We start from the raw sequence: 22,266 nt of genomic DNA, 5'->3' as shown, positions 1-22,266 counted from the left end.
GACCCACTGACTCCACAGGGAAGGTTGCTCGATCAAAGTTTGCATATAGTCAGTAGTATTCAATGAACACACAGAGAAGCCACAAGTCTACCATTTAAATCGCCGAAAATATCCACTATAATGCCCGCACGCTCCAGTTCAGATGCCCTATCTCTTCACCGCTCCCCAGGCGCCCTTCCAATTCTTCCCATACGCCCACTAACGTTCGACATCCTTGCCCTCTTTGCAGAACTTGCAGACTTCGGTACTATTTGGCGCCTTCCGTATGGAGTCCCAGTAGAAGACTCGCTTTTCGCCTGCGTTGGTAAGGCACTCGTGTATAGCGTAAGAAAAGTAATCGCATAGCTCCAGAGGAGTCCTGTGCCCACAGGTGTGGCTTTGCTTCCAGTTGTTGCGTCCGTACATGGCGATCGTTGTGCCTGGTGTAGGTTCTGAGTTTTAGATTGAGTAGTTGTTGGTTGTTAGCTAGCGCTGTTTGTCAGGGGCGGTGGTATCGATGTTTGGCTGGACCTAGGGCCTATCAAATATAGAGGCATTTGCGACCGTGACTGATGTTTGCTGTGTTGTTTGAGTTTGGCTGGGAATACTAGAGCATCACGGTGGCTGTTATGAATGTCAACTCTGTTAACGGTCACTGCCTTCCAGTGAATCGAGACCTGTGTTGGAAAATTGAGAACACCTGTATCACGCGGTAAGGTGTGCCTGATCAGATCCACTCGCAGTTGCGTTAATTCCCGTGTGACTTTGTGCACTGTGATGTAGTTAGTCTTCACGAAAAGATTAGATGATAAACCTGATATCACGCAAGTGTAGCAGCTCATCAATACTTCTGAGTGAAGGATGCAATTGCTAGTAGTGTAAGCAGTCGGGGCATTTTGAAGGCTGCTGGCCCGGTGACAGCAGGAGCTCACAGATTCAAGGTATTGCTAAAGCGTGACTGTCTTGTATTATATGAACAGACTGTTATGCTACTACATGATGACCATTCTTAAGATACACACGTATATCTTCCAACAAAGACCCACCAGGTATCGCCCGCCGCGATCAGACTACCCCATATATGCATGCTATTAGCACGCTTCAGGTCGGGTTAGAAGTCTCGTTATTGAAAAAGCTTTGCCGATTGCGTAAATCTATGCACGCATGAGCCACAGTAAACGCCGTTAAAACTGTCGTCGAAGTCATTCAGATGTGGATGATCGCCACTGCCCCGGAGTCGCTGATGTCCACAACCTCATTCGACGGCCCTGGTCTGTTTCCTCAGTGACTTCAGATTCTTGGACGCATTGGATAACTCGTTGAGCAGATCCTGTCTCTTGCTACTGAGTTCTCCAAAGGCCACTGCAGACTCGTTGCCTTGTCGCTCGACAACTAAATCTAGTAAACGCTCGCCGTCCGCAGCAAAGACGTCTGTGATGTCGGTCACTGCTGTTTCATTGTCCACAATGTGACGCACGAGCCGTTTCGAGGCACGAAGCAATTGCTCGTGAAGGGCACGCTGATGCGGTTCGAGGGCGGCCTCCCATTCAAGCTCATCTGTGCGCGATGTTGGGGGCGACGGATCCGGCTCTTGTTCAGACTCGTCATACAATTCACCTCGAACGCTGGAAGAGTCTGAGATGGGCGGTGATGACCGGAATCGTATATCTGAAGCGCTTGTGCCTTTTCGTTGGGGCAGTTCCATGTCCTCATTCACAAGTGTCGTCTCTCCGTCGAAGTCGGCACAATTCGCGGGTTCAATTGTGGCGTCAGGAAGCGTATCTTCGATTGCCTCTCGCGGAGCAGAGACAATCGACTCGTTTGCTTGCGGTCGCTGGCTCTCTCGTCGAGTCTTCTCCGTAGTTCGAACTGTAGGCTGAAACCCTGTAGTGCGGTCCAATGTGCTCACTCTGCGCGTTTTCTTGATCGGAAGACTGTTCACAGCTCGGACATCCACATTTGAGCCTTGTACACTTTGACGGATCGTGTTTGTGCGGCCCTTGAATAGACTCGGGCTGTGTTTTGGCAACGGCTGACTCGCAAATAAGAGTTCGAAATCATCGATCTCAAGATCATCATTTGCCATTTCCGCTGGCATCGACAGTGGCTCTCCCTGAAGTGATTCTCCTTTATCGTCTGCAACGCTCTCTCCAGTCAGCTTACGAGTGAATGAGTTCATCTTCTGCACTCCTGGCTGACGTTGTTTGAAAGGGTCGCTCTTGGCAGTTTCAAGATCGCCAATGCATTTCTCACGATGGACATCGTCGCGATAAGCGTGCCCAGAGATAGCTGTCGACTCGGCATGCGGTGAGTCGGGTACACGTTTGGTATTACTCGACAGAATCTCGGTGTCTACAGGAGTGTTGCCAAGACCATGATCCTCGTCGTGTATTGACCTACTCTGCGGTGTAGATGAGCGGCCATGTACGGGGAGATTGCCGGCGGGTGTTTGTGGCTTTGGGGTGGTTCGGACGGGCTGTGTTCTCGGTCTCCCGGGGGTTGAGGCAGGGTGACCTGGCCTCTTGAATGTTGGAGCATTGGCCTTGGTAGGACTGTTCGACTTCTTCAGCGCTCCAATCAGTGTAGGCTGTGATGTTCCTCTGTGTTGGATGTTTTGTTGCGCACGGGATTGCTTCATCGGAACTCGAGTCGACGCAGACGCTGGCGGTACGCCCTGCTGAATTTTCATCTTCGGCTTCTTTGTCGTTGTGTTGACTGCACCAGATCGCGAGGAGTTGCCTAGCTTCGATTGCGTCTTCTTCTTAGTTAGCTGGCTGTCTCCATCCATCTCGCTGAAAGCTCTCTTCCGCTTAGTAGACGACTTTCCTTTCGATGTCTTAGGATCGAAGTCGTCGTCCTCGTCGGCATAAGCCTTGCGTCGACCCTGTGATCTCTTGCCGGCTGAGGTAGCGGCTGACTTGGATGTCGCCATTGTTGATTGTAGCACGTACTCGTCTTGGGATGACACATCTTCGTCCTCGTCGCCGCTTTCCTCAACGATCGGTGCAGCGTTTTTGGACGTTTTGTGCTTTGTGACTTTGGCTGAGCCGGATGGCAGCTGTCGGGTTCGTGCGACCTTTTGCTTCGTCGACAATGAGATCTTTGGTAACTTGCCGTTGCTCCTCTCGTGTCTTGCAGGGTGTGCAAGTGTCCGCTCCCCTGCCACCTGCTCTGGTGAGACGGGTTCGTCCAATATAATCCCCGATCTCGTATCTGAACCGGCGGAGGCTGGCCGTTCGTTACTGGGCGGAAGTGTGGCATCTACGTGTTGAACGGAGGCTTGATGCGTACAACTTGGAGGACTACTAGACTTCGCTACAACGTCTGCCTCAGTTGTTGAAACTGCAGATCTGGCTGAAGTCTGCCGAGCGTCCTGCAAGCCAATATTGAGTTCGTGGGCGTCCTCGTGCCGTAAGAACGACACCTTAAATTCATCCGCTGTGCGATCTGATGAGTTCAGACAATAGGTTCGTGAATCAGACCGTAAAGTTATGACCACCTCGTGCATCTTGTGTCCAGATCGGCCCTCCTGGCTTTCGTGCGGGGAATCTTGCTGCAAACCTGTCTCCTTGATACGGTGGACCGGGAGGTCGATGAATATGAATCTGGAAAGTGAAGCGTCAGATGCGACAATAGTCAGCACATCTTTCTCGAGCAAGGCAACTGCGGACTTTCCTGTCCACTGAAAGCCGTCGCTGGCCGAGAGCGCCATCGGGAACAGCACCAAAGGCTCGTTATCAAGGTTTGCGAGGGCAAGGCTGCTCAGCGTGTCCAGATACGTCTGGAAATGGCCCATCCACCCATCACCGGGATCCCGGGGAAAGTTCGGTGCGCTGTGCAGGACTTTGTCTGACATCCAGAAGTCCGCAAAGTTGATGCCCAGCTCAAGTCCTTGGCGTATAATGAGGCCGGCAACAATTCTGCGTTCTTCGCTTTCCTTAAGGTCGAGGACGATGGCACCAACACGGGAAAGTCCTTGGGTGAGCTTCTTCAAGCGCTGGACCACGCCAGTTGACGCGCGCATCATAGCGGCTAGCGCGATTCCAGTCCATCTTCGGTGACCATTCGAATTGCTCACGTTGCAGAACGCGTCCAGATATCCATGGGCGACTTGAGGTAAGCCTGAGCCAGTGAAGGTGCCTGCAGTGATCAGTTCGGCCAACTGCTGTTGCGATGCGGCGTTGTCCGGGCCAATAAGCTGTGCCTCGAAGACTTGCGAGCTCATCGCGTGGCCTCGAAATAGAAAAATGATTAACTATCGAAAGAAGAACGGCATTCGAGCGGTTGAGAAATAGGAGAACACTTCTGGACACGAGCGGGGACGGGACCGAAAGGCGAATTGGAGTAGGCGCGCGCTGTTGTGGGAAATTGACGCTGGGGCAAGCGCAGATGGGGTGTAGAAATTGTAAATCGCGTGTCGACGCGTCGAGAGTGAGAAGGCGCGTTTGACGCCAGTTGAGGCAGGCGCGAACCTACCCACCTCTCACCGCAACTCAAATGTGCACACCGCATCTGCCTCACCGTGAGAATTTTGCAAACAAACCCAAAAATCGTACGTGAAAAGCCACGTCTGGATGTGCGAGCCTATATGTCGAATTGAGAGATGCCTGTACGAACTACCTTGTGTGACCTGATGGTTTCGACTGCAAGGCGTCGGCGGCTGCGCCCGAACGCCTGAATAATGGGGTTCACAAAGCAGACGTGCATTGCTCGTGCTTCAAACCCGATCATTCTAACGAGCGCGCGTGTCGAAGACAATAGATGAACCATTTCCTAGTGCTTGTCGATGCAGGTCAGGAGGTTGATGCGCAGGCATCGGATAGAAGTCGCAGAAGGTTCGGCAACGCCGCCGCCGCCTGGCTTCTGGCTCCCGCCTGTTGCACTCAGTCAGCGCTTCCCACCAGCTTAAGACCTTTCCATCGACACCCTTACGGCCACCCACGAGCACTCCCAGCAACGGAGTCCTTGATATGACCGCCGTCTGCGCAGGATGCAGCTCCATGCTGTTCCTTCGCGTTCGCTTAATTGCGCCTTCTTGTTCGCTGTGTCAGACCGAGGCGGGTCCATAAGGCAAGCCACACAGCGTACCTAACGGACGTATCTCACATGATGAGGCAGATACGGGCCTGGTGTCGTCCCATCCCTCCGTGTCCCGGTCATTAAACCCACCGCTCGCCCCAGGGCTTCAGCGTAAACGGCTACTGATGCGACGAGTGCCGCACTACCGGTAATGGGTGAGTACCATACGTACAGTCAGATTCCGAGGCTTGAACCTGCTTTCTGAAGCATTGTGCCACGTCAGCCTTGCACCTTTGTACACCGTGAAAATGTCAGCGGAATCAGCAAACGCGTCTGTTGGTGCACCATCGACTGCACCGAACATCAGTTCAGCACGGCTACAAACCATCATCGCGGGCCTATGGTTCTGTCTGTTCATCTCAGCTTTGGACACCACTATCGTGACAACAGCTCTCACCAAGATCTCCAGCGGTTTCAGTGCATTGGAACAGGCAGCATGGCTGGTCACCACCTATCTCCTAACGTACAACAGTGAGCATCGTGGAGGCCCTCGAATACCTTTGCTAATCACGAACAGGCTTTCTGATGATCACAGCAAAGCTCAGTGATGTGTGGGGACTCAAGAATGTCTTGCTGATATGCGGGGCTATCTTCCTGATCTTCTCCATGGCATGCGGAGCAGCTCAAACAATGACACAGTTGTAGGTCAAAGCACTCCCGAAGTACGACAATAGTGCTGACCAGTCAGGGTCGTCTTTCGTGCATTCCAAGGTATTGGTGGCTCTGGTCTCTATTCGCTCACCTTCGTCTCGATCTTGAAGCTCATTGTCCCGGAGAAGATTGGCTTCTACTCAGGTGTCGTCAGCTCTGTGTTCACCATGTCTAATCTCCTAGGACCACTTCTTGGTGGGATCATCGCAGATCGATCGACGTGGCGATGGATCTTCTTCATGAAGTAAGTACCCGCATTGGGTCTACGAATCCTTGATTGACAAGTCTCAGCGGGCCTATATGCGCCGTGGCAATGACATTGATCTACTTCTCCATGCCCACCCAGAAAGATGGGAAATCTAATGCTGAGCGCATCCGCGGTCTCGACAGTATCGGCGGCATACTCTCCATTTGCTGGCCAATACCGCTGATCTTCGCATTGCAAGAAGCTGGTGTATCGCACCCTTGGAGCAGCGGAGTCATCATCGGTACCCTCATTGCTGGCATTGTGTTATTCTTTCTCTTTGGCTTCTATGAAGCATGGATTACGTACCGTACCAAAGTAGATCCCATTTTCCCTATTCGGTTTCTGCGCAACCCATCCATGGCTCTCATCCTCTTGTAAGCTCGCCACAATACTTCTTGCCCATCATCTGCTAACATACGACAAGGAGCATGTTCCTCCTCGGCATGCCTTTCTACGCGATCTTCGTCCAGCTTCCGCAACGCTTTCAGACAGTCAATTTTACCACCGCCGAGCGCGCCGGTGTCCTTCTCCTCCCCTGCACCCTCATCTCACCCGTCGGCGCCATGGCCGCTGGCCTCGCCGCCAAGAAGATCGCAACTGAGTACATCCTCATCTTGTCTGCGGCTATCGTGTGCGTCGGCACCGGTCTCATGGGCAGTCTCCCTACACATTCGCATCTCTGGACTGGCATCTACGGTTACGAAGTCATCATTGGCTTGGGTTTGGGCCTAGCAAGTCCTCCGTACTTCATGTTGCTAGCTACCTCAATCGCGGAGAAGGACATTTCCGTTGGTACAGGTGCGTTGAACATGATGCGTACGCTAGGTGGATGTGTTGCAGTGGCTATCTGCACGGCTGTGCATCGCGAGTACACCGCCGATAGACTTACCGCATACCTCTCGCCACAGCAGATCGCTGATGTGCAGACCTCGAGTGCTGCGCTTGCGCCCATGCCTGAAATTTTAAAGAACGAGGTCGCGGGGGTCTTTGGTGGGAGCTACAATCGCCAGTTCTTGATTATATTGGCATTCACGGTGTTGAACTTACTGATCACGGTGCTGTTAGCAGTTGTTAGGAAGAAGAAGGGTGTATTTGGAAAGCTGGCAGAGCGAACAGAAGAAAACGAGTTTTTCAAGGCAGCCGAGAAGGCCAGCGATGAAGAGAAAATACCAGCAAGTAAGAGCGAGAACACGGTTGAAGCTGCGCATTTGACCAACGACTCGGACGAGATTTTAGCCATGCCCGTGGAGCCCAAGGAGGGTAAATTTTGAGCAACGATCAATGGTATACGATTGCGACATAATTCTTCCGGCGATAATGCAGCACCTGCAAGAGTCGGTAGGGCGTCAACTTTCCCGTGACCCACCTTGGTGGGTAACTTCTTCACACCCCCTGCACAACGGTCCGTGGCGACCTCTTCTTTCGATCAAGCTTTGCTCCACTTACCTCTTCAAGTACTACACTCGCGATCAATTTCGATGCCACGAGTTGCTCGTCTTATTGCGACAATATTGCGTGCTTGTGAAGTGGACTATACTTAAAAAGCCCTTGAGAAGACTCATGATGGTTGTTCACACGAACGTTGAGCGCTTACAATCAATATGCGCACCGCCTCGCTCGTCGCAGCATTTGCTGCAGCGAAGACAGTGCTGGCAAAGGGACCTTTTCTCCAGCAGGTGACCTCGACACAGTGGATTATCGGCAACGACTTGTGGAATCTCACTCAAGGCGCGACCTACGCTACCAATCTTCAGTACCAAGGTTCGGATGCTGTAGGTAAGGCCCAGGGGCACTACGCTGGGGTCGGTATGTGCTCAGTCCCTTCATCTTCAGCGCTTTTCTACTGATACGCACTTTGCAGACGGTGAAACCAATTTGGTCTACACCAGCGCCAAAATCGTGTCGAACTCTCCTGACTTCATCGACGTCGCCTTCTCATCGACCCTTGGCGACCTCCACTGGGTCATCTACCCAAAACTAGATGGCGCTTACCAATACTTCGTCAACAAAGCGCTTCCTGACCTCTCTATATTCCGTACGCTTTGGCGCCTCGACCCAGATCGGTTCACGCATGGCTATAACACCAACAAGAACGAGAGACTGCCAGACTTTGCCCTTTACGCTAATGCACCAGAGATTCAGGATGAAACCTTTGAGTTTCCTGACGGCAGCTATGTAACGAAGTACGACTTTGCAAACTACGTTAGGGAGCGGGATTTCGTTGGTGTGTACGGTGATCAGACAGGAAGTTGGTACATTCATCCTTCGAATGAGTATCAGCCTGGGAATCACCTGAGTCAGACATTGACGGTAAGTTCTAATCAAGGGTTACATGAAAACATGTCATGCTGATAGGGAAAGGTCCATCGTGAATCCGCAACAGGCGATGCCGTACAGCTCAACGTCGTGCAAGACACATCTCACTTCCGCGTCGGCACTAAAACGCCTCAACCCGTAGGCAAAATCTGGGGACCGTGGCTATGGTATCTGGTACGTCGCTCCTCTCGTCCCCAACACCGCATCTAACGTACATCAGAACAACGGCTCCGTCTCAGACGCGAAAACCCGTGCAGCCAAAGAGCGCTCAGCCTTTCCGTACGCCTTCCTCAACAACACGGCATACCACTCCCGCGGCTCGCTCAGCGGCAAATTTACCCTCTCCGACGGCCGCCCTGCAGCTGGCGCAGCAATCTTCCTCGGCGACGTGGACACGTCCACGCGACCCCTCGTCCAAGGCTCGGGGTACTACTACACCACTTTCGCCGACGCTTCCGGCTCATTCTCAATCACTAACATCCGCTCTGGATCCTACGGTCTCATTGCCGCCTCGAACGGCGGGAAGATAGGCGACGTGTACACGAACTTCACCGCCTCGCCTGTCACCATCCGCGCCAGCCACACTACCAATCTGGGGTCCCTGATATGGAGCATCCCCTCGAACACGCAGCCGATTTTCCAGGTCGGCGCCTTCGACAAGAAAGCCACAGGCTTCACGAACTCGGGTCCGCACGTCCACGGTCTCACCGAGAAGGGACCTGCAAACCTAACATTTATCGTGGGCAAATGCAAGGCGGAGGACTGGTACTACGCATCTAGCAAGCTGGGGAGCTGGGATGTTGTCTTCGATGCTTCCGCGCCTTCTAGAGCGAGGAAGGCGAGGCTGAGCGTAAGCCTGGCGGGGTATAGTCAGAGCACTGCGCTGTCGATTTATCTCAACGGCAACCAGACGATTGGGACGATTAGTAACAAGTCGTTGACGAGCGATCCGGCGCTGTATCGCTCGGGCACGGTGAGTGGGGAGTGGCGGTTATTGCAGTATGAGATCGATGCGCAGTATCTGAAGGCGGGGAGAAACGTGCTGAGCTTCAAGACGGAGAGGTATGTGCTGTGGAGGGGTGTGCTGTGGGATAGTATTATCCTTGAGTGGGTTCTGTGATGGGTCTTGGAAAGGACTTCGCAGGATATGGAGGAGGTGGATCGTTCACGAGAGATAGCCATTGGCGAAGCTGTGCGGTTTGGGAGAACACACAGCTCTGCTTTCAATCGTGCTACACTGATCGCTCTTGACAATCTCGGTCTTCGCCCCAGGCGCCTGGTCATTTGACATGTTTATCAATAGAGACTTGTCTGTCCTCCATGACCTCCATGCTTCCTCGATTTGCGTCCTGGCATGCATGGAGAGCGTGTTCAGGCAGCTCGTACTGGACGTCACTATCTCAATCTTCCTCGATCTACCCCTTAATTTCGGACTGTTACTTGCGCCGAAGCTGCACCGAAAAGTCTGATCCATCTCGCGGCGAGGTCTCGAGGGCGGTTTCTACTCTACTTGTAGAGTTGCAGCAATGTGTTCGATGCATACCTGCTTCCTGGACCCCGGGGAGCGCGTCACTGGGACACCAACGCTGTTCGGCATGTTATTTCGCTTGGAATGTGGTTCTGCGTTCATCACATGCCTCCAAAGTCCAGCTTGCGCGCGACCTTATCCACGCGTCCGGCGCCTGCTGGTGTCTCGCCGCCCTTTCTCTTCAAATCCTCGCCTTCCTTCTTGATACCCCCGCCCTCGTTGGGGAGGTTCTCCTTCTTCGTGGGTCGCGGTGCAGAAGTCCAGTATCGATGCTTGAGTGCTTGTTCGGCTGTCAATCGTTTCTGCGGATCCATGGCCAACATACCGCGCACCAAATCGATCCCGTCGTCACCTAGCAGCGGCAGGCGACCTCTCCACCACATCAGTGGCTGTGGGAGCTTGATTGCGCTGCGTGTGGGAGGCGGCTGATAGTATCGCAAAGTGTTCACGCCGGGCCAGGACTCTTCGGTGGGTGTGCCAAAGACGTCGACTATGACGGCGAGTTGCTGTAAGTCTGTCTCGCTGGGCAAGAAGAACTGGCGCAGTGCGAGCTCCGCTATGACGCAGCCTACGGACCACATGTCGACGTTGCCGGCGTAGTGCTTGCACCCGTACAGCAGTTCCGGAGGGCGGTAGAAACGGGTGATGACATTTGAGGTCATGTTGGCGCCGGGGTCTGCGAAAGAGCGAGCGAGACCAAAATCGGCCAGCTTGACGGTGTTGTCGGCGGCGATGAGCAGATTGTTGCCCTTGATATCGCGGTGGAGGACATTGTTGGCGTGGCAGAACCAGATGGCCTGGCAGAGCATGTTGGACCATGCTTTGATGTCGGCGCTGCTGTACGTGATGCTCTTGTTCTTCCACAGCCCTTCGAGGTCACCAAGGGGCAGGTGCTCGAGCACGAGGGAGAGATTCTGGTCCTTTGTACTGAAGACAGCGTGCAGCTTGATGATGTTGGGGTGCGACAGCTCAGAAAGGTATTTGATTTCGCGGATGGCGTCCATGGCGATGCCATCTTTGAAGTCGGCGTTGAGCTTGATCTTCTTGATAGCTACGAGCCTGGTAGGGTCCGTTCGGTAGTGCCCAGCGTAGACGATGGCGTATGTTCCCTCACCGAGACGTGCCCCAGACACGAACTGTGAGCGCACAGCGGCGTTCATCTGCTCAGCCATGTCTTCCTCTCCGCCATCGATGGGGTTGCTCGTAATGGCGGCCATTGCTGGAGGTTTCGTGACGCGCGAAAGGTTCGAGAGGGCTTTGGCTCGGTCGGGGATGGCGGGATGCGCACCTGGCGGGTTGGGCCGAGGGCTCAGCGCGGCGGGTGAGGAGACGCCCATTGGGAGGGATAAGGTCGAGGGCCCTCTGGGTGAGGCGCAACAGAGACGGGGGCGAGTGAGGGTCGGATCCGGGCCAATCAAGAAACTGCTTTCATAGTCGCCAGCCGTTGCCGCTTCCCTGTCTTCCTTCTCTTTCTTCAATCACTCTATGTGTGGGCGAGGCGGTGGCCATGGGTGTTGACGTGCCCGCCGCGGACAATGCGGCGAGCACGCACGTCCCCGAACTTTTGACTTGGCGCGACACAGCGAACGCGATTTCTGCGGGGAGCTCAAACCACCGAGCCATCGACACAAGCACGCATCATGGCCACACAAGCACGAGGACCGCCGGGCACAGTTCCGGTGAGCAAGGAGGGCGTGCCGAACAGGACGTAAGGCTGTCCCTTTGCCTTATTCATCGCACAGACACTGACCACGGCAGATTATACGTCCGCAACCTCAACGACAAGCTCCCCAAGGAAGACCTCAAGCGCAACCTCTACATGCTCTTCGCTACCTATGGCGTCATTCTGGACATTGTCGCGCTCAAGACAATGAAGATGCGCGGCCAGGCGCACGTCGTGTTCCGCGACGTCGACTCTTCCACACAAGCCATGCGCGCGCTGCAGGGCTTCACATTCTTTGGAAAGGACATGGTATGTCAACGTTTCTCCATCGTATAAGGGCATACAACTCACATGCCACAGCAAATCGCATACGCCAAGTCCAAGTCTGACACAGTAGCCAAGCTCGACGGGACATACAAGATGCCCGAACCTGATCTGCCTGAGAAGGCCGCCGAGGAGACATCTGCGCAACCCACTGGATTCAGTGCCGCGCTAGAGAAAGCGGTACCAGTCAATGAGCAGGACAGGGCGAAGGGCCAGAAGAGGAAAGCAGAAGAAGAGGACGAGGAAGAAGAGGACGACGACGACGCCGAGATGGAGATGGACTCAGACTCAGACTAGGCGTGTACAAGGGACAGCAACGAGCTGAGAGGGAAAGCACCCACGCGCCGGCGAATGAAGAGGATAGATACCCACAGAAAGACGCAGCGGGGTCGCAGCGCATGAGAGGCGGGCCTGGTCTACGGTACCGGTCGGCATATTGGATGACATATCACGAATGTCGGTAGCAGCATGTCGATATGCCTGAGACTGGTGCTGACTGTACGCAGAATGCTATATAACGAGAGTGGCACGTTTGCCAATGATACTAAAAATGTATTGTGGTCTTCAGAGACTTTTCAAAATTTAGAACGATCTGTTCATGAATACAGAAACTTGTATAATTACGACACAGCTGTAACAGCACGTACAACGACCCTACTTGGCTGTATGAGGAGGTTCAAGGCAGTGAGCTAGGAGGAACGATCACGTCACTTTCTTCCTTCAAAACACATTGAAGCCTTGCAATCACCCTTTGACATGCACCTTGTTCGATTTCGCCTGCAGAGAATATAAGACACAAGTCTCGACTGTCAGGCGCAGGTTCTCACAAATCGACGGGCGCTGCTGTTGGGCTGCTCTAGATGGACGATGCGTTTGGTACACCGCAGCAATACAAGAGAACTTCGTCTCGTCCATGGTCTCGAGGCGAACAGAGATATTGATCAGATCTTTACCTTTTAGAGGGACATATTTACGCCAGGCGACAACCCAGACGGCCCACGCCAGAACTTGAGAATGATTGCTTGAACAGTCTGAGTACTTCGACGAGCAACATGCGTCAACAAACGCCACCCGTCCTAGCTACGCGCATCGGCCGCCAGACAATGATCCGTATTCTTTTCAAGTCGCGACAAGCCAATGGGAAAGCTCAAGATAGGCAGGGGATGGACTGCTTCAATGTTGGCCGTATCAGCGAGCAACTTTGTCATGGCTAGGCGTCAGGTTATGATTGGGAAAGGCAACGTGCCTGTCGACTATTCGTCTGGATGGACAGCACTGGCATGCGCACAAGAGATAGGCAGCGGCCTTTTGGTCCGATTCGTCCTTGCAGAACTCTTAGCGAAACGGCAAAGAACGATCCTGGAGACGGCACGAGCCCGCGAGCGTGGAGAGGTCTTATTTCAGACGGAAATCGGACGTACCTGGCACACGAGACCGAAGGCATATGGTAGCCTCTGCGACAGAAGTTCAGACTCTGAGGATTCACCCATCGCAGTCCAGTAGTGCTGTCCACAGGACGAAGTGACAAAATGATTTTCTCCATCTACCACGGCCGGATGATCAATCTGCACCATAGATCGAAATACGAACAGCGGGATTGCTCCCGTGAAAACAGTTGAGAAGTGGGCTCGTATGTCACCAAAGCTTGAGCACGGGAAGGACCCGGACACGACCCGGAAAACGCAACCCATGCAAACGTCACATGTCAGTCGCGTGCTTGCCGCGGGACTCATCGCCCGGACGGAGTCAGAATAAGCTTCCCGTCGTGGGTCGGCTGCGATAACGACGCGGTGAACACGCGGGTCCGAAAACACCCGAAAATGCGGGTCAAGGTAGCCACAAACACGATTCCGCGCATCATGGTCGCTAGAATGGACGTTCTCGGAAGGCTTGCTGGCGCGTCCTTGAACCAGGAATAAGCGTGCTTGCATCTCCTGGGGTCTGGGGTCAGATCTGGGGGTGGGTTCGTGCTTCGGTGCAACGCTGTCCGAGCTAGACGTCAAGTCTTGAAGTGCGGCGTTTACAGAAGACTTCGACACTGCAATGCGGACCGAGAGGCACAATTCCCATGTGATTCAATGATAGCTGACAGATAAGAGTGGTATACGTAAAAAAAATCTGTTCCACTGTGGTGCTGTGCTGGCGCGTGTGCTGTGAAGGGCAGGGATTCAACAGGCGTTGCAAAAAGACTGGCCCTTACTATGTTGCGAGAGGCACCCGGGTCACATGTGGCACGCTGACGAGAGGTAGTCCCCAGAGCACAATTATTTTCGATCTTAAAAATAGACGTCATTCATTGCTGTATACCATACTCATTCGTTGCGCAAGGGAAAGTCATTACAGGTGCCCAGTCCTTGCAGGTATAGCGGACACCCTCATCAAACACACTTTTACCAGTTTCCAATTTACTTGACGAGCTTGCAGACTAGGTCGCCGGAGTCGACGGAATCGCCCTCGCGGACAGAGAGGCCGCTGACCTTGCCAGAGTGAGGCGCGGAGATGACCATTTCCTGGATTCTTGTTAGTGACCGGTTTAAATTGTTTGTCGATTTTTGCGAGCCTTACCATCTTCATAGCGCTGAGAATAGCAACGGGGTCGCCCTTCTTGACCTCGCTGCCATCGTGGACACGAACCTCGACCAGCACACCAGACATCGGTGCACCGACCTGGCTGCTGTCTGTAGGATCGGCTTTGGGCCTCGATATGTTCTCGATAGCGGCGTGCTGGTCCTCGACAGTAACAGTTCGGGTCTCTCCGTTCATCTCGTAGAAGACCTCACGCAGACCGGTCTGCTCGGACAAAGGTCCGACAGCAAGGAGCTTCAGAATCAGCACCTTACCCTTCTCAAGCTCGACGTGGAACTCCTCGCCGATCTCAGGGCGCGACAGGAAGTAACGTGTGGGCAGGACGGACAGATCGCCATACTTCTGGGTCCACTTCTTGTAGTCCTCGAAGACCTTGGGGTACATGATGGAGGAAGCGACGTCACATTCGGTGGCATCGCCCCACTTGTTCTTGAGGTCGGACTTCACCTTGGTAATGTCGACTGGGTCGAGGTACAGACCAGGACGCTTGTCCATCTTCCTGCGCTCGCGGAGAGCATGAGAGCGGAGGGGCTCGGGGAAGCCGCCGTACGGTTGGCCCATGAGGCCCTCGAAGAACTCTAGGACTGAGGATGGGAAGTCCAGCTGCTCGGCCTTGCTGAGCACATCGTCGTAAGAAAGCTTGTTGGAGACCATGAACTGGGCCAGGTCACCAACGACCTTGGAGGTAGGCGTGACCTTGACGATGTCGCCAAGCAAGTCGTTGGCCTGCTCGTAAGCCTTCTTGGTCTGAGCCCACTGCTCACCAAGACCCTGCTGAGAGGCCTGGAAGATGAGGTTGGTGAGCTGACCACCAGGGATCTCGTGCTCGTAGACCTCGGGGTCGGGACCAGTAAGACCAGCCTCGAAGGGCGAGTAGACAAGACGGAGCTGAGCCCAGTATGCGTCAAGGTTGCGGATGGCGTGAGCATCGAGACCAGAATCGAAGTCTGTGCCCTCGAGGGAGGCAAGGATGGCACCAATGCTAGGCTGCGAAGTCATACCAGACATGCTGTCAATGGCGGCGTCAATACCGTCAGCGCCAGCCTCGGCGCAAGCAACCATAGAGGCGACACCAGTACCAGCGGAGTCGTGGGTGTGAACGTGAATGGGGAGATCGGGGTACTTCTCACGAACAGCGCCAATCAGAAGACGGGCAGCACGGGGCTTCAAGACACCAGCCATGTCCTTGATACCTGGAGGCTGTCAGTACGTGATGATCGATGAGAACATGTGGTGTACGAACCAAGAATGTGCGCGCCCATGCCAACAATCTTCTCGACAACATCGAGGTAGTACTCGAGGTTGTACTTCTTCTTGGGGTTCAGCATGTCGCCGCTTGAAGGTAGTCAGTATACCGAATTTCTGTGGATAATCAGGAAACTTACGAGTAGCATACGGTACCTTCGGCAACACCGCCGGCCTTGAGAACAGCCTTGATACCAACCTCGAGCTGCTCAACGTCGTTGAGAGCATCGAAGACACGGAAAATGTCAACACCGTTCTTCTTGGCCTGCTCACAGAAGTGGAAGATGGCGTTGTCGGGAAGCGAGGAGTACGCAACACCGTTGGCTCCACGCAGAAGCATCTGGAAGGGGATATTTGGTACTAGCTTGCGCATCTTCCTCAGGCGCTCCCAAGGGTCCTCGTATAGGAAGCGCATAGCGACATCGAAGGTGGCACCACCCCAGCATTCCAGAGCCCAAGCGTTGGAGTAGGCGTGACTAGTCTCCTTGGCGATGTTGAGCAAGTCGACAGTTCGCACACGAGTAGCGAGGAGCGACTGGTGGGCATCACGCCATGTGGTGTCCATGATGAGGCAGCCCTTATTGTTGCGGACAGCCTTCGCAAAGCCCTCAGGGCCCTCCTTGAGGAGAATGTTCCTCCAGCCCTTCTCGCATGGCTTAGATGTGTTGATGACCTTACCGTTCTTGTCGGTGAGGGTGGGAATAGGGATCTCCCCCTTGAATCTGGGCTCACCGATCTGACCCTTGATCTGACTGCCGTTGACAGCGAGATCACCAAGGTACGCGAGCAGCTTCTGAGCACGGTTCTGAGAACCGATGAGGTCGAAGAGCGCGGGTGTATCGTCGATAAACGTTGTCCAGCACTTACCATCAACGAATGTGGGGTTCGTGAGGAGCTTGATCAAGAAAGGTATGTTGGTCTTGACACCACGGATACGGAACTCAACCAACGCACGAAGCATCTTTCGGCGAGCGATCTCGTATGTGGAACCACGGCATGTGCACTTGACCAACATAGAATCGTAGTGAGGTGTGATGATAGCACCGGCAAAACCGTTACCTCCCTGGGTCTCGAAGTCAGTTTTTGCTCCGCCTGGAGGTAGTCAAGGGGGAACTTACGTCGAGACGAACACCGTTACCGCCAGCGGAACGGTAGACCTCGATCTTACCAGTGTCCGGAGCGAACGACTGTGACGGGTCTTCTGTGGTGATACGGCACTGGAAGGCGAAACCGCGTGTGGAGATGTGGTCCTGGGTCAGACCGAGCTGCTCGAGAGACGCACCAGCGGCGATCTGAATCTGAGCTGCGACAATATCGATACCAGTGATCTCCTCGGTGATAGTGTGCTCGACCTGGATACGAGGATTAATTTCAATGAAGTAGTAGCTGAGGACATCGTCAGTAGTTGTTCTTCCCAAATGATGCGTGAGGCCTTACCGGTTCTGCTGGTCGACCAAGAACTCAGCGGTACCGGCGTTGCGGTACTTGACTGACTGCGCCAGCCTGACAGCATCGGCTAAGATGGCATCGCGGGTCTCAATGGGCAGATCCTTAGCAGGGGCAATCTCAACGACCTTCTGGTGGCGACGCTGCACGGAGCAGTCACGCTCGTACAAGTGGACGACATTGCCCTGGTTGTCACCGAGAAGCTGGACCTCAATGTGCTTAGGCTTGTCGAGGAAGCGCTCAACGAAGACGGTTCCGTTGCCGAAAGCCGACTTCGCTTCTGATGTTGCTCGCTTAAAGGAGTCCTCAAGTTCCTCCTGCTTGCGAACAACACGCATACCACGGCCACCACCGCCGAAAGCGGCCTTGATGATGATCGGGAAGCCGAACTCGTCGGTGAATGCCTTGACATCCTCGTACCTCTCGACGGGGTCTGGCGTTCCCGGCACAACGGGGACATTGCACTTGATAGCCAACCGTCTGGCGGAGACCTTGTCGCCGAGTGCGTCAATGGTGTCGGGCGAGGGACCTACGAACTAGCAGATTGTAAGCCTCTTTTGCACCACTGTATTGCCAATGCAAAATTGCAATCGAAATGAGTTCCAAGAAAATCTTGGGTCGCCGACGCGCCGCGCTGCAAAGATAGCATAACAGGGCTGGGTCGGTGGAGCGCCGGCGGCCCCGCTACAGCATCTCCGAGCACAGATACGCTCAACAGCTGCGATTGGCAACCGCGACCCCTCCACCCATTTCGTCATAGGTAAACAAAGCGGATACTGAGGGCAGAACTTACGATCAGACCAGCCGCCTCGACCGCGCGGGCAAAGCCAGCATTCTCTGAGAGAAACCCGTAACCAGGGTGGATCATGTTGACGTTGTGCTCGACGGCAATCTTGATGATCTCGTCGCCGGCGAGGTAAGCACCAACGGGTGTGTACTGCCCGCGCTGCCCAATCTCGTAGGCCTCATCGGCCTTCTGCCTGTGCATACTGAGGCGGTCCTCATGACTGTAGACTGCGACTGTGTGCAGCGACAGCTCGTGGGCGGTACGGAAGATTCTGATGGGGATCTCTCCTCGGTTGGCGACTGGGCGAGCTGTTAGAGGGGGGCCTGGGGCCTTGAGGGGAGCCATTGAAGCTCGCAGCTACGTACCGAGGAGCTTCTTCAGCTGCATGATGGAGCTGCTTGCTCGCAGCCTATGATGGACAGAGTTCCTGTGGGGATGGTGCTCGCCATGCTCGTCATCGAAGTCATTCTCGTCGATGGCGCTCGAGGCGTTCTTGTCAACTGCAAGCGTCGTCATGCTGGATGACTGCAGTGAGGTATTAGGTAGGGAGGGCAAGTAGGGATTGAGGTGGGGGAGAGTTTGCTGGCTCCAGGGCACCGGGCGAGGGAAACTATATAGGCGGTATCGGACTGGGCTACTACGAGTCACTGGGAGCAGCGCAACCTTAATCCCAAAACAGCGACCGACAGAAGCTGAAGGGCCAAGACCAGATCGAAACACGCATCTAAGGACCCGCACCTGATGTCGAAGGGACCGTCGGCCGGTCTCATGCAGCCAAAAGTAATGGAGCTTGCAGCGGTCCACAATTTGGCTAGAGCTCTCTGGCGAAGTGCAGCTCGAGATAGACCTGCATTGGCCCTGCTGCGTGGCTTCACTTGAAACCCTTATTTGGGTAGCAGACGAAGCTATGATGGCATTCTTCCAGCACGAGCATCCTCAACAACGACTCGCGGGTGCGCGTTCTAGCTCCTAGCTCTCCGGTGAAGCTGCTGCTGCTCTGCCCCTCACCTCGAGCTTGTCGATAAGTCCCCATGCTCATGTAAAAGATATTGCCAAAACCTCAGGAACGCCCCGCCATGCCACATGCCGCTGCAAACCCACCCTGCAACCTACGCCGGGGTGTCGAACAGACATAAAACCCCCTCTGCCCACCCCACGCAGTGGAATTCGTGATAGGCAGCCAAGCCGTGTAACTTTACTGGCCCACTGCCCATCCAAACACCTCCTACACTGGCGCTCGCCGCTCGGTCCAGCTCGACCGTAGCGTGCGCACCCCAATCCTGCTCGCCAGCCTTTCACAATAATACCTGCGCGCCTGCTTGCTATTTTCCGTCCCACCACAGGTACATGCATGTGATGGGTATAGCTCGGCAATGTGGAGCATTTGCGGAGAAATACCTCTCCTGAGTCTCCTCCCATGACGAGCAGCGCTTTGCTTCGGCGCCCGTCGGCCAACCCGCCCTAACCGAGTCACATGCTTGCGGCATCTGCGGATAATCCGAGATATATCCTCATTGTAGTAGACATTTCCTGCGCATTTTTGTGGGATTTTCGGCTGTTTCCCTCCCCGCTATGCCGCGTATCTATATGGCATCGAGAACAGCCCGAGACTCACTCGTGTCCGCGTACGCGCTCACCTTGCGCAACCTCGATCATCTGGGTGCGAGCTGCAAGTGCTGCACATACAGTTTCGGTGACTTGCCCAGACGGGGTCGAAACTTCTGGGCCTAGTTTTTCAGGACCTATTCTGCGACCGGTGTAGTTTGCTTGTGAGCCTCTTCAGCCATTGTGTCGGCGTTGTGGAGATCCCGCTCACGATGAGTCGTTCCATGCACTGAATGGCTGGTTCTGGAAGTTTTCTACATGAATCGCAATGGGAGACGACTTGGCGGAGATCCTGCAGCGGTGGCTGAGGCTTCGTCAAACATCGCGGATCCGCCCTGCAGCTTGGCCCTTGGCACATCGACAGAACCGGTACTGAACGGAGGCCGCGACATCCAAAATAATCTGTGGTAGGTAATTACGTGTTTCCAAATCTGGGAAAATTGTGGATGAGTCAAACCGATTCTCGGATTGTCTGTAAGTAGTTGATAAAGCGTTACAGAATTGCCATTGTACCTGCGGCTAACAGCCAACTGTAGAGTGGAAATATCATCCCGCACAAAATAGATGCAACTTCGAGAGTAACTAACATTATGAGCTATGCCAGACCAACGCTTCCTTAGTGGCGAAAATGAAGGGGGCCAGCCTTGTATTTAAGGTTATGGGAGTCCAACCTTGTGGACCTTGACTCGAATTTAGTGTCCCGGTAATGCCACTTCACAGCGTATCGTAGCGCGACTCCAATCATCTTACATTCTCTCATTTCGAAAGTATCCTCCTCTGAAGATAACGATGCATCGGTACTTATGCTAAGTCCCTCCCACCAGAAGGGTAACTCCCCAAGTAACTGACAGAATCGTCGAACGCAGCGAACGTGTTTGATAGTTAGTGACGGTGGCATGACCTAATCCACTCATCAACAGCAAGACGATCTCCGAAGCATCGTGGCCGTAGACTCGATTTGTGAGTGGCTGATCACCCAGTTAATAAGCAATCTGTGCGATCTCGATGAGCGCTTGCAAGGAGTCTACCAAGGCGGCTTGACATCAAGCATAGCTGCATCTGTAGGTGGTGAAGTGGCGTGCATAACAGTCTTCTTACTCCCAAGAGACAAGCTGAATGTGTGCCAGAACGCGAAGATGTGGTCAAGGATATAGGGCGAGCATGTGAAGTCGATAACATAGCCGTCTTTCAAATTGTGTCACAGTCGGAGCTGTACGATGGTACGAGCGGCTTCAATCTCTAGGCTGTCTGGGTCGCCATGGGAGCGAGCAGTGTCTAATCCACGCCTTTGCAGTGTAGCTCGAGGAGCGTGGAAGAAACATTGTCAGAGATGCATTGTCCGCGTCTGTAGGTCAGTTCGTGGCCCATCTGGGGGTAAATTGCGCACCACGCACTTCTTCACCAATTGACCCTGCTCGGTCTCTGCGCTCCTAGCTACGCCAGTCAGAACTTCCTGTTCGAGATCTCCCTTTGCTCAGGTCTCGAGAACTGTGAACATGTATTTGGCAGGTTGTGATAGTCCTTGCGATGTTGTGTGTAGTCAATCAAAGGATATTGGTGCAGACTGTGGGCTTCCATTTGTGCTGAACCCAGCCTTGTGCAGGCTTTGAGGAAAGTAAAAAGCTGGACCAGGCCATAACGTTTCCCTGGGAAAGTGAGTGACAAGCAGCTCAACAGCCTGTTCAGCTTCTTCATTCGACATAACTCGTTCTTCTTCTTTCATGCGCAGCGCAATACATGCGCGTCTTGGAGGTATCTCTCGCCTACAATTCCCAAATCGATCCTCCGGTACAGCAAGCGTTTGTACAGATCGGGTCGTACCCAAACACAACGCCAATCTTTCAGCAACATGCCAATTGCCTCCCGAACGCCAGGTATGCATGATCCTTTCCATCTTCTGTTCGTCCTCCTCTTCAGCTATTGCTGTACAGTAACGCAGCAGCTACTTAGAATGCGTCACGCTCGCGCGCAATTCTATCTGCCTCGCCTTCGCTGACGATCTTCTTGCCGAGCCACTCGGTCTGGAAGCTGCTATTCAGCACGTGCAGGTCCTGGACAATGTCCTTGCAGCATCGAATGATAGCCTCCTTCGGTGTGATCGAGCCATCGGTCTGGACGCGGAGCTCGAAGGTCGCGAAAAGCGGGTGAGGTACTTTGTAGGCGGAGAAGACGATATATTCGTACTTGAGGAGGCGCTGCGAGAGGAGATTGCCGAGTGTGTGGTCTTCCTTATTAAACGTGAAGATGGCGGTGTTGGGCACACGAGTCTCCTCCTTGTACTCGACCTTCTGCTGGCCATCGTCCAGCAAGAAGAGCTCGAATCTAGATCGCACACCGTTAGCATTTGTGATCTCTTCGTAAGTTATCATGACGCATCGGAGGCCTCCATTCTGGCTCCACTTCGCTACAAAGCAACAACGACGCGAGCGTCGTACAAAGGTGGCGCTTGTGCTGTCTTTCAGACGGCACTGACGCGCCTCGAGAAGCAGCAGGCGCATCAAGGCGTGCAATTCGCCTCACGCCGCGAGAGCTTCGTGCGTTGCTGTATCCGATCTTTGTAGCCCTGAGCCTTTCCTGAAGTTCCTTTGGCTGCCCGCTTGTGTAGATCTGACGAAGGACAGCATGTCAACGTACCTGTCGGGCGCGTTCATGTTGTGCGTTCCTTGCTCTTTCTACTCGCAAAGTCCAAAAGAGTGCGGCGTGATTGTCCTTACAATCTGAGCTTTCGTGAGCGACGGCGAATCGGTACGGTCGATAAGATGTGCGAAGCGGAATGTGTGGAATGGGGGGGGGGCCGCGTTAATGAAAGC

The 22,266-nt window shown here is 54.0% G+C and overlaps 8 protein-coding genes across 8 annotated transcripts; 4 read left to right on the top strand and 4 right to left on the bottom strand.

Moving 5' to 3' along the window:
* Positions 1-932: 932 nt before the first annotated feature.
* On the bottom strand, positions 933-4,522 carry M421DRAFT_424830 (uncharacterized protein). Its single transcript, XM_033593878.1, has one exon. The coding sequence runs from the start codon at positions 4,202-4,204 to the stop codon at positions 1,235-1,237; it is 2,970 nt and encodes a 989-aa protein (XP_033444630.1). The 5' UTR covers positions 4,205-4,522; the 3' UTR covers positions 933-1,234.
* Positions 4,523-5,306: 784 nt separating this feature from the next.
* M421DRAFT_72771 (putative MSF multidrug transporter) lies at positions 5,307-7,227 on the top strand (the record flags this gene model as incomplete). Its single annotated transcript, XM_033596915.1, has 5 exons — positions 5,307-5,529; positions 5,576-5,699; positions 5,747-5,953; positions 6,001-6,330; positions 6,381-7,227. 5 exons carry the CDS (start codon positions 5,307-5,309, stop codon positions 7,225-7,227), a joined length of 1,731 nt encoding a protein of 576 aa, XP_033444629.1.
* A 162-nt stretch (positions 7,228-7,389) lies between these two features.
* On the top strand, positions 7,390-9,477 carry M421DRAFT_281396 (polysaccharide lyase family 4 protein). Its single transcript, XM_033588919.1, has 4 exons — positions 7,390-7,762; positions 7,818-8,266; positions 8,318-8,446; positions 8,493-9,477. The coding sequence occupies exons 1-4, from the start codon at positions 7,558-7,560 to the stop codon at positions 9,390-9,392; spliced, it is 1,683 nt and encodes a 560-aa protein (XP_033444628.1). The 5' UTR covers positions 7,390-7,557; the 3' UTR covers positions 9,393-9,477.
* Positions 9,478-9,901: 424 nt separating this feature from the next.
* M421DRAFT_72681 (Pkinase-domain-containing protein) lies at positions 9,902-11,137 on the bottom strand (the record flags this gene model as incomplete). The annotated part of the gene is made up of 1 exon (XM_033596904.1): positions 9,902-11,137. One exon carries the CDS (start codon positions 11,135-11,137, stop codon positions 9,902-9,904), a length of 1,236 nt encoding a protein of 411 aa, XP_033444627.1.
* A 160-nt stretch (positions 11,138-11,297) lies between these two features.
* On the top strand, positions 11,298-12,368 carry M421DRAFT_424826 (RNA-binding domain-containing protein). The gene is made up of 3 exons (XM_033593877.1): positions 11,298-11,508; positions 11,559-11,772; positions 11,824-12,368. Exons 1-3 carry the CDS (start codon positions 11,441-11,443, stop codon positions 12,082-12,084), a joined length of 543 nt encoding a protein of 180 aa, XP_033444626.1. The 5' UTR covers positions 11,298-11,440; the 3' UTR covers positions 12,085-12,368.
* A 238-nt stretch (positions 12,369-12,606) lies between these two features.
* On the top strand, positions 12,607-13,376 carry M421DRAFT_424824 (uncharacterized protein). The gene has a single exon (XM_033593876.1). It carries the CDS (start codon positions 12,925-12,927, stop codon positions 13,288-13,290), a length of 366 nt encoding a protein of 121 aa, XP_033444625.1. The 5' UTR covers positions 12,607-12,924; the 3' UTR covers positions 13,291-13,376.
* Positions 13,377-14,021: 645 nt separating this feature from the next.
* Positions 14,022-18,572, bottom strand: M421DRAFT_424821 (pyruvate carboxylase). The gene is made up of 8 exons (XM_033593875.1): positions 18,217-18,572; positions 17,858-18,150; positions 17,056-17,600; positions 16,737-17,004; positions 15,759-16,681; positions 15,617-15,708; positions 14,353-15,566; positions 14,022-14,297 (listed from the first exon to the last, which is right to left on the bottom strand). Exons 1-8 carry the CDS (start codon positions 18,365-18,367, stop codon positions 14,193-14,195), a joined length of 3,591 nt encoding a protein of 1,196 aa, XP_033444624.1. The 5' UTR covers positions 18,368-18,572; the 3' UTR covers positions 14,022-14,192.
* Positions 18,573-21,013: 2,441 nt separating this feature from the next.
* M421DRAFT_424818 (RBP11-like subunits of RNA polymerase) lies at positions 21,014-22,255 on the bottom strand. The gene is made up of 2 exons (XM_033593874.1): positions 22,091-22,255; positions 21,014-21,778 (listed from the first exon to the last, which is right to left on the bottom strand). Exons 1-2 carry the CDS (start codon positions 22,105-22,107, stop codon positions 21,403-21,405), a joined length of 393 nt encoding a protein of 130 aa, XP_033444623.1. The 5' UTR covers positions 22,108-22,255; the 3' UTR covers positions 21,014-21,402.
* Positions 22,256-22,266: the final 11 nt, after the last annotated feature.

Source organism: Didymella exigua, assembly GCF_010094145.1.
Source record: "Didymella exigua CBS 183.55 unplaced genomic scaffold M421scaffold_39, whole genome shotgun sequence".
Lineage (NCBI taxonomy): Eukaryota > Fungi > Ascomycota > Dothideomycetes > Pleosporales > Didymellaceae > Didymella > Didymella exigua.
The sequence above is the reverse complement of the archived record's forward strand: the minus strand, read 5'-3'. Positions and strand labels throughout refer to the sequence as shown.

Excerpts from the sequence above, each read along its gene's own strand:
- M421DRAFT_424821 (XM_033593875.1), bottom strand. The coding sequence starts at position 18,367 with ATGACGACGCTTGCAGTTGACAAGAACGCCTCGAGCGCCATCGACGAG. Across the intron at positions 18,151-18,216 it reads GCAGCTGAAGAAGCTCCTCG|TCGCCAACCGAGGAGAGATC; the intron begins GTACGTAGCTGC and ends CAGCTCGCCCAG. Across the intron at positions 15,567-15,616 it reads CATGGGCGCGCACATTCTTG|GTATCAAGGACATGGCTGGT; the intron begins GTTCGTACACCA and ends GACAGCCTCCAG.
- M421DRAFT_424826 (XM_033593877.1), top strand. The coding sequence starts at position 11,441 with ATGGCCACACAAGCACGAGGACCGCCGGGCACAGTTCCGGTGAGCAAG. Across the intron at positions 11,509-11,558 it reads GAGGGCGTGCCGAACAGGAC|ATTATACGTCCGCAACCTCA; the intron begins GTAAGGCTGTCC and ends TGACCACGGCAG. Across the intron at positions 11,773-11,823 it reads CATTCTTTGGAAAGGACATG|CAAATCGCATACGCCAAGTC; the intron begins GTATGTCAACGT and ends CACATGCCACAG.
- M421DRAFT_424830 (XM_033593878.1), bottom strand. The coding sequence starts at position 4,204 with ATGAGCTCGCAAGTCTTCGAGGCACAGCTTATTGGCCCGGACAACGCC.
- M421DRAFT_424824 (XM_033593876.1), top strand. The coding sequence starts at position 12,925 with ATGGGAAAGCTCAAGATAGGCAGGGGATGGACTGCTTCAATGTTGGCC.
- M421DRAFT_281396 (XM_033588919.1), top strand. The coding sequence starts at position 7,558 with ATGCGCACCGCCTCGCTCGTCGCAGCATTTGCTGCAGCGAAGACAGTG. Across the intron at positions 8,267-8,317 it reads ACCTGAGTCAGACATTGACG|GTCCATCGTGAATCCGCAAC; the intron begins GTAAGTTCTAAT and ends TGATAGGGAAAG. Across the intron at positions 8,447-8,492 it reads GACCGTGGCTATGGTATCTG|AACAACGGCTCCGTCTCAGA; the intron begins GTACGTCGCTCC and ends AACGTACATCAG.